This window comes from Anoplopoma fimbria, chromosome 22, assembly GCF_027596085.1.
Source record: "Anoplopoma fimbria isolate UVic2021 breed Golden Eagle Sablefish chromosome 22, Afim_UVic_2022, whole genome shotgun sequence".
NCBI classification, from domain to species: Eukaryota; Metazoa; Chordata; class Actinopteri; order Perciformes; family Anoplopomatidae; genus Anoplopoma; species Anoplopoma fimbria.
In genome coordinates, this window is record NC_072470.1 from 12,890,392 (window position 1) to 12,900,455 (window position 10,064).

At 42.7% G+C, this 10,064-nt stretch overlaps 1 protein-coding gene across 1 annotated transcript; it reads right to left on the reverse strand.

The window, feature by feature from the left end:
- Positions 1 to 875: 875 nt before the first annotated feature.
- Positions 876 to 8,579, reverse strand: LOC129111956 (scavenger receptor cysteine-rich type 1 protein M130-like). Its single transcript, XM_054624120.1, is given in 8 exon segments — positions 876 to 1,276; positions 1,517 to 1,542; positions 3,222 to 3,506; positions 3,600 to 3,932; position 5,350; positions 5,671 to 5,783; positions 5,900 to 5,932; positions 8,493 to 8,579. Coding segments are annotated over 8 exon segments (963 nt in total). The 5' UTR covers positions 8,536 to 8,579; the 3' UTR covers positions 876 to 1,147.
- Between the last annotated feature and the right edge of the window lie 1,485 nt (positions 8,580 to 10,064).

Sequence of the window (10,064 nt, forward strand, 5' to 3'; positions counted from 1 at the left end):
GGCCATAGCCAACCTGCTGGGTGTCTCAGCACAGGGAGCTCTGGTCAGGTCACGGTACATGAACATCTCGCAGATGGACGCTCCCTCCCAGTTCTTCTTTGGGCTGGAGCAGAAAAAGCAGGGAACAGGGCTGGAGACAAAGGCAGGTTCAGGCAGGGGGGAAGCTGAGGGAACAGGAGAACAGGAATGAACAACAGGATTACAGTCAACAACCCTTAAAGTACTTTGGGCTAAATCCTTATTTATGTGTTCATATTTTAGAATTGTTTGATTAAAGTCACTTTCAATTCACAAAGTAAAGAATTAAGCAAAATCCTATTTATAAAAATAAGTAAAAATCCTTGTTTAGAAAATGAAGTACAATTATGAAATAAGCAAAACCCTTAATTACAACATTCTTATTAATAAGCCAAATCCCGAGTTATAAAAATCACCACATTCCTTAATAACATTAATAAATAATAAAAAAATCAAGCAAAATTCTTATGATTCAAGCAAAATCCTTTATTATAAAAATGTAAATTCATTAACAACAAATTAAGTAAATTCAGAAAGTACAATAATAAACAAAATTCTAATGAAATAATTCTCCTTAATTATGAAATAAAGCAAAAAGCTTTTGATAATAGTAAAAGCCTCAAATTATAAAAAAAATCAAGAAAAGTCCATTATTACAAAATTAAGTAAATTCATGAAGTAGAATAGTTTCTAATGAAATTAGCATTCGTAATTGCTTTAATTATAATTTTACAAATTTAAGCAAAGGTTTGTGATTTATGCAAAATCCTTCATTATAGAATTGTTATGAAATATCCCAAATCATTCATTATTAAAAAACATAATTACAACGTAATTGATAGTCTTTGCTTTCTAAGACGCCGGCTGCTTGGACTCTGGTAAACCTGCTCTCAAGTCTAGTTCTAAATGAACCTTTATATCAGGGAGGTGTTTCTAAAGACTCACGTCTTCAGCAGGAACCAATGGGCTTTGAGCTGAGAGCCAGGAAGTCAGAAGAGAGTAACAAAGACAGGCTCTAATAATGTAATATGATATTCTTCTTGTTTAAAGGGAACATGCGTATAAAGTGAGCTGATGGTGGCTGTGTGTTAGAAATCCATCTGGATGTGAGATGAGCTCCTTGGAGGAGCTACTCTGCTCCCTGAGCTCCTTCTTCTTCAGCTGCAGGAACACCCAGGTTAAACTCATCCAGCTCAATGTTCTCCCGTCTGCCCGGCTTCCTCCCCCTTCTGGCCTGGAGAGACATGACAGCACAGTCCTGTGTTCAGTTCACTAAACACAGATGAGAGCTTCATTCCAGTCGCTGGTCTAAACAACAGACGTGTGTCAGTACCTTACAGTAGAAGTAGAGGGCAACGTTCTCCAACAGCAGAATCAGCGGCAGGAGGACCGCTTTGATGATAAGAGGTGTTGGATCTGATCAAACACACGGACAGTCATCACATCACACAACATCATGAGTCCAACAGCTCCCATTGAAGCTGGAATCTAGAACCACTGAGACTATTACTCTTCATGACTTGACTTCATACAGAGTTTAAAGTCTTCAGCGGTAAATGTTCTGTTTGAGAGTCAGTCTGAATGAAGGTTTGTGTTTTTGTGACTTTGTTTCATTTGATCTGGTTAGTTTTGGTTTCATGTTACAGTGATGTCATCACCTACGTCCTGTTTTCATCACCAGAGCTCCTGGTCAGAGCTGGACCATGCTACGCTGTGATTGGCCAGTCAGCGTTAGAGGGGCGGGGCTTAGTTTAGAATCAAATAAAGCATAGTGGCTATCATGAGCAGTAACAACCTAACTACTGTCTCAACGTTTGGTCACCAGGATAACCCTGGTTCTCTGAGTGAGGTATCGGAGCACACCGCCCTTCTTGCTTCTGATTGGTAGATAGTTAGCGGCTAAGTGGTTTAATGAGCGATGTGGTGGATGTGGAGCTTCTGTGATTGGTGGAGTCAGAAGGTGCTTCTCATAGTGAAACGCCTCCCTCAGTTCTCAGAGAACCAGAGTTATCCTGGTAACCAAACATGCTCCGTCCTACAGTTTATTCTTTCATGTTGCCGTTTATAGACTTGGTTCAGGTTTGGTTACTATATGACATTTGTAACACAATGACACAGTGTCATTCCAGAAACAACAACATGCATGGACTCTGTGGTCAGCTGATCATTTTCAGTCAGATTGGACCAATCATCTTCTCCTAACCTGCATGTAAACAGTCGGCTTACCTGGGACAGTGAGAGAGAGCAGACGGCTCTCAGAGGAGAAGTTATGAGAGAAAACATAGAGGTGATAAACACAGCTGTAGCTTCCTTGGTGGGCGGGCTCTGCAGCAGGAAACAGGAAGTGGGCAGAGTGATTGACAGCTGGCTGGGTGTAGGTGTGTGCTGAGTTGGAGGAGGTGAAGGTGAGCTGGAAGGAGCCTCCTGGGTACTGTGGCTGGATGGAGCAGCAGATGGTGAAGGTGGAGCCCCTCAGCACCTGAGCCCCCTGCTGCTGGGCCTCGGAGACCCCGTCAGTGGAGCAGGACACAGAGATGTTTGGTTGAAGGAGCAGGTCTGTAAACACAGAGAGAAGATGAAAGTTCACATTCATAAATGTTGAATCTGTGTTTACTGTTTTGTGTCCCTTGTATTGTTCTGTTAATGTTTGTCTTTTGTCTAGTACTAGAGTTCTGCAGGAATGATGTATGTTTGTAGTCCAACAATCCACAAAATTGGATTATTTCTATTTGTGATTTGTATTATTCTACATTCACCAGAGGGGTATTTAATGATTTTATATCGTAGAACAAATCGTTCAAATGTCTTCAGCTTGAGTTAAACACAGACCTGATTTCAGACATCTGACAAAAAACATCAGAAAACACATTAACTATGTGATGAGGGACAGAAAGTGTAAAAATGACCTGTAGCACTGTATAATAATGATAATAATAATAATAGAAATAATAACAATAGTAGTATTAATAATAATAGAAATTAGACAGACAGACAGACAGACAGACAGACAGACAGACAGGTGTGTCCTTCCAGGTGGAGCTCAGCAGGAGGGTTTGAAGCTTCCAGAAACAAGCCCAACTTTAGGATGTCGTTGTCCTGGATAACTTAACAGTTCAGTCCAACAGAAAACCACAGAGGAAGGAACATACTGGAAACACTGCTGTCAGAGATGATGTCATAGATGATGTCCCTGATGGTCTTACCTGAGCAGGTGAGATTCAGGATGGAGGAAGAGGACCATGATGTTGAACACTCCCTCAGAGTAGATCCAGAATAAACACAGGGAGAGTTGATCTCCCACACAGATCTCCTTGAGGACTCCTCTCTCTCTCCTACTGAAACAGCAGAGCCACAGTCCAGATCTCTACAGGCAACAGATGCTTTCTTCAGGGTCCAGCCAGAGCCATATACTGGTCTCCAGTCTCCTCGATGTTTCATCTCCAGTGTTCCTGCACAGCGACTGTCTCCTCCCACCAACCTGACAGGTTCTGAACAGAAACAAGAGAGTCGTCAGTAAAAGAACAAAGTGAGTTTCAGTAGAACAGAAATGAACCAGATCAGAGCTGCAGCTCCTCTTCTACCTGAGCAGGTGAGTCCAACAGCTTTGCCAGGTGAGCAGGTGTTTCTATCTGAGCCTGAGCTTCTACAGTCCAGGAGAGCAGACTCATGGCCTCCACACTGGAACTCTTTGGTCCACATTGGAGCCTCCACTTCTCCATAGAGCGCCCCCTGGAGGACTGAAGGAGCCCCACAGCCAAGCTCCCTACAGACCACCTCTGCATCCTGCTGGTCAAAGTCATCTTCACACAATGAGGACCACCACTGGTTGGACTGGTTGGACTGGTTAGAGTGGTTGGACTTCACCTCCAGTCTACCTGAGCACAGACTAGTCCCATTCACCAGCCTGACAGAGTCTGTAGAGATGATAGAAGATGAGAGAGAGAGAGAAAAATCACCAGACACTAAATAAAAAGATTCAGAGGTGCCATTAATAAATACCTCCTCCAATGAATCGCCACCTTATCGTGGTGGAGGGGTTTGTGTGCCCCAGTGATCCTGAGAGCTGTGTTGTCGGGGGCAATAGCTCCTGGTAGGGTCTCCCAAGGCAAAGTGGTCTCGGGGGAGGGGTCAGACTAAGAGCGATTCACCAAACCTCAATGAATCGGACGATACAAGGTTGTGGCACCTCGACCGGAATAGGGAAACCGGGGCACCCTCCTGGAGCCAGACCTGGTAGGGGAGTTCGCCGGCGAGCATCTGGTGGCCGGGCCTTGGCACATGGGGCCCGGCCGGGCCCAGCCCGAAAAAGCTACATCGTGCCGCCACCCTGTGGGCCCACCACCCGCAGGGATAGGCATTGGGGTCGGGTGCAATGTGAGCTGGGCGGCAGGCTGGGGCGGAAACCTGGGCGTGCTGACCCCCGGCATCACAGACTAGCTCTAGGGACGTGGAATGTCACCTCTCTGGCGGGGAAGGAACCGGAGCTGGTGCGGGAGGTGGAACGCTACCAGCTAGATATAGTTGGGCTCACCTCCACGCATAGCACCGGTTCTGGAACCAAACTCCTGGAGAGGGGCTGGACTTTTTCCTTTTCTGGAGTTGCCCAGGGTGAGAGGCGCCGGGCGGGTGTGGGGATACTCACAAGCCCCCGGCTGAGCGCCGCTGTTCTGGAGTTCTCCCCGGAGAACGAGAGGGTCGCCTCTCTGCGACTGGGAATCGCAGGAGGAAAGTCTCTGACTGTTGTTTGTGCCTATGCACCAAACGGCAGTTCGGAGTACGCGGCCTTCTTGGAGTCCTTGGGTGGTGTTCTGGAAAGGACGCCGACTGGGGACTCCATAGTTCTTCATCGTTACCCACGCTCACGTGGGTAACGATGGAGAAACCTGGAGGGGTGTGATTGGGAGGAACGGCTTGCCCGATCTGAACCCGAGTGGTGCTTTGTTGTTGGACTTCTGTGCTAGTCATGGACTGTCCATAACAAACACCATGTTTGAGCATAGGGAGGTTCATAAGTGTACTTGGTACCAGAACACCCTAGGCCAAAGGTCTATGATCGACTTTGTAGTTGTGTCATCAGACCTGCGGCCGTATGTCTTGGACACTCGGGTGAAGAGAGGAGCAGAGCTGTCAACTGATCACCACCTGGTGGTGAGTTGGATCAGGTGGCGGGGGAGGCTGCCGGACAGACCCGGTAAACCCAAACGTGTAGTGAGGGTGAACTGGGAACGTCTGGCTGAGGATCCTGTCCGCAAGGTCTTCAACTCCCACCTCCGGAACAATTTCTCGTGCATCCCGGGGGAGGGTTAGGGTTAGGGTTACCCTAACCCTAACCCTGAGGAAGTGACAGGTGAAGGTTCATGAAGGGATAGAGCCACCTCAGAGAGTGTTTATATACAGACTCACAGTATGTAGTTAGGGAGGGACTGGACCCAGACATAGGAATCAGATCGGCACATAGATGATGTCACTGATGGGCTTACCTGAGCAGGTGAGATACACGATGGAGTAAGAGGAACCTGATGTTAAACACTCCATCAGAGCAGATCCAGAATAAACACAGTTAGAGTAGATCCTCCACACAGATCTCTCTGAGGACTCCACTCTCTGTTCTACAGAAACAGCAGAGCCACAGTCCAGATCTCTACAGGCAACAGATGCTGCCTTCAGGGTCCAGAACAAGCCCTCTACTGGTCTCCAGTGTCCTTCATGTTTCAGCTCCAGTGTTCCTGCACAGCGACTGTCTCCTCCCACCAACCTGACAGACTCTGAACAGAAACAAGAGAGTCGTCAGTAAATAAATGAATTTAATTAAGAACAAACTCAACCTTGACTGCTGATTCTGCTTCATTGAATCTTATTTCTCTTTTCTTTTTCTATTTACCTGTTGATGTGTGATTTCCTTCAGCCTGGAGTCCTGGAGAAATATGCACATATTTGTCGTTTTAAGAAAATGTAATAGAAATCAACAAATGTATTTTTTATAATGTATTTGCAGCTTTCATCACAAACCTATTTAGATCTTGTTACATTTATATACAGACAGTTAAACCTGCATTTACAAACAAGTCTGTTCTTTTAGATATCTCCTTCCTTCTCAGCCAATCACAGAAGAGGAGGTTAAAGGTCATTGTTTATGTCATAACATAGCATTACATCTGCACAATCTGTGAATAAGAACACAAGACGACCAAATAAATAATGTATTAGCTCTACAGAAAACCTTTGTGTCTCAGTCTGCTTGTGTTTCTTCTATGTGCTCTGTAGGAGCTCATCTGTCTGTTACTCACAACAACGTCATTGTTAAAACATTTGAGGCCAGATATCAATTTTAATTCTAATTTAATAAAGTTCTTCAGACCGGGTAGACTAACTTTGGACTACGGGAACATAAAGGTGAACTGCTGTGGTTTAGGAGCTTTCCTCCTGGGCCTTTCCAATGTGTAGTAGAGCTTAGCATAAGCTAACGTTGGCTTTGAGCAGACACCTGGAACACCTAGAAGGGTTCAGCCAATCAGAGGCAGCGAGTCATGACGGTCTCTCCTGTTTTTAACCTCAGTGATGAATACATTGTGTTTCCTGTGAGTGCTTCACAATAAAAGACTTGTGATGTCATGTTGAGGTGTTTTAATGTGAAGCTGCAGCAGCAGGAGATGTTGCGTTAGCATTAGCAGTAGCTTAATGATGCTCTGATACGGCTGTAGGAGAGTGAACAGGAAACAGTGAGGCTGACATCAATCACATCACCATCAGTGTCACTGATGAGTGTGAATCTATGACAGACTCCGCCTCAAACCATGAACAACACTGAACAGAGAGATCATTAATGAATATACTTTAAATGCAGAAATATTAATCAAATACAATCAAGAATTTACTTATGATGAACATTTGGGGGATTTTAACTTGAAATTACCAAGTTTAGGGCCAAACATCCCGTTTCATCAGCTGGAAGGAAACTTATGTTGCCTGTTTTATAACACGGGGGCTGGAACACTGCAGTCAAAAATAAATGACACATATGTATTTATTAATCAGTAGGAATTATTTATTTATTTTATTTATTTACTTTTATTTACTTTTATTTATTTTATTTATTTCATTTATTTCATTTATTTTTTATTTATTTACTTTTATTTATTTATTTATTTACTTTTATTTACTTTTATTTATTTTATTGCTTTTATTTATTTTATTACTTTCATTTCTAAAGACATGAGAATAAGACGTCACTCCATTGTCTGAACTGTTTGTTGAAATGCAAAGAAATTATTTAGCAGTTTTACTATTTTATTGTGTGTGTGTGTGTGTGTGTGTGTGTGTGTGTGTGTGTGTGTGTGTGTGTGTGTGTGTGTGTGTGTGTGTGTGTGTGTGTGTGTGTGTGTGTGTGTGTGTGTTTGTGTGTGTGTGTGTGTGTGTGTGTGTGTGTTTGGGGTTCATTTGAGGTACATTTGTCCAATCACATAAATAATATCATCAGCAGAGAAAAGACTCTCTAGCTGTTGTTTAAATCCTGCTCTTCAGCCTCTTTTGACCTCTTTGACTTCTCGTCTTGGGGGAGCTGCTGTTGACTCTCATTCACTGAGTACTTAGCTCACTACGTGTGTAGTTCAGGCTCATAGACTACTGTTTCTGAGGCTGAACTATACAAAATGGCTGCTGACATTTAAGATGGTTTCCTGTGAATTTACGGAAGTTAATGCACTGTGGGTTGATAACGTGCTGCTCACTGCTTTAATTCATATCTGTAGTGACTGACTTCTACCACAAACACACACACACACACACACACACACACACACACACACACACACACACACACACACACACACACACACACACACACACACACACACACACAGACACACACACACACACACACACACACACACACACACACACACACACACACACACACACACACACACACACACACACACACACACACACACACACACACACACACACACACACACACACACACACACACACACACACACACACACACACACACAGAGAACACACACACACACACACACACACACACACACACACACACACACACACACACACACACACACAGACACACACACACACACACACACACACACACACACACACACACACAGCTCCTCATCTCTGTTTTTGAGATTCATAGGTCACACACACACACTTTTGTACGGAAGAAGGAGAATAAGAAGATTAAAAGTAGTATTATTATTATCATTAGTATTATTATTATCATTATCATTATTATTATTATTATTATTATTATCATTAATTATTATTATCATTATCATTATTATTATCATTATTATTATTATCATCATTATCATTATTATTATTATTATTATTATTATTATTATTATTATTATTATCATTATTAAGCCTGCGGGATTATATACTTTGTGCTTTACAGCCTTGTTGCTACACAGACACACAGAATAAAGCACATCATCTCTGAAGCAGAGTCCTACCTGAGCTCCACAGCAACAGCAACAGCATCAACAGGTGATCCATGACGTCCAGGTAGACCGTCTCTCTGCCGTCTGTCTCTCTGTCTGTCTCTGCTCTGATGCTCTCATGTGCTGTCCTCAGTGTATATCTGCCTACAGGAAGAGGAGGACCTTTACTGAAAGTTGTCTTTAGTTTTACAGATGATATAACTGCAGTTCTGAGAGGCAGGTGATGTCTTATTTCAGAGGAAGCTGCTGACTGATGACAGATTAGCCTGTTAACGTTCCGACGGCCCGCGGAACCTTCAAGATCTGAAGACTGTTTGTGTGGAAGAATGGGCCAAAATCACACCTGAGCAATGCATGCCACTAGTTTCTCCATACAGGAGGCGTCTTGAAGCTGTCATCACCAACAAAGGCTTCTGTACCAAGTATTAAATACATTTCAGTAAGCGTGGTCAATACTTTTTCCCTGTGTCATTCCATTGTATTACACATAACTTAATTTCTGAACGTATTAGTTTGGTTTTCTTTGTATGTATGGATTACTTGGGTTGTTACCGACATCTGGTGAACATTTCATGTCAATAGCACCTTTAGAAATATATTTACTGAGAAAAATGGTGACGTGTTCAATACTTATTTTACCCGCTGTATATATATATACTATATATTAGAATATAGAGAATATTAAGATTAATCATTAATATTATGGTTAGTTGCAGCTGTAATGTCTCCAGCTGCAAAGAAAAAAGAAAAGAAAAAAGACTCTCTGCTGATGTGACACATGTACCAAAAATAAAGAGCACACTGATGAAAAGCATTAATCTGATTGGAGCAGCTCAGTACGTGGTCGTTGTCCTGGAAACAGTCATATTATCTGTAATCAAGCAGCGTATGGTCAAATTAAAGAGTATCTGTTCAACAGGAAGCCGTTAGAGAGGATGACACAAGCACTTTAGTTTAGTTTAGTTTATTTGCACAATTGAAAAATATAAAAGAAACATAACATTGATAAATGATATTACAGTGCAGGAAGAGGCAGAAAGCCCACTGGGCTTATTTGAAGCCTCCACCTATATAATATTAAAAAAAATCACAATACTATAACGAATACAAAAAGAAAATACATATGGTATGAAATATTGTTGAAAAAGCATTTTTACAAGATGTAAACAACAAGAAAACAAAGAAAAAAACACAATGAGTCAAGATGTGAATGAGCATGAGTGTGTGTGTGTGTGTGTGTGTGTGTGTGTGTGTGTGTGTGTGTGTGTGTGTGTGTGTGTGTGTGTGTGTGTGTGTGTGTGTAAGTTCGTATGTGTGCATTTATGAGTCTCTGAGTGATGTCTACCTATCAAAGAGAGGACTTGAGTGATGATTATGGGTCCATACATGTGGTCATAACTTAAAGTTCTGCATTCAACATGGTACTTCAGTTAAAGTACAGAAGGACTGAAATGATACAAAGTAAAGTACTCGTTATGCAGAACGCCCCCTCTCGGTGTTTAGTTAAATAAAAGGATTGCAGAGAAATCACATATTTGTTACTTGGGCAGTTTCACACAGTTGTGCATCCTGAGCTTTCTGGTG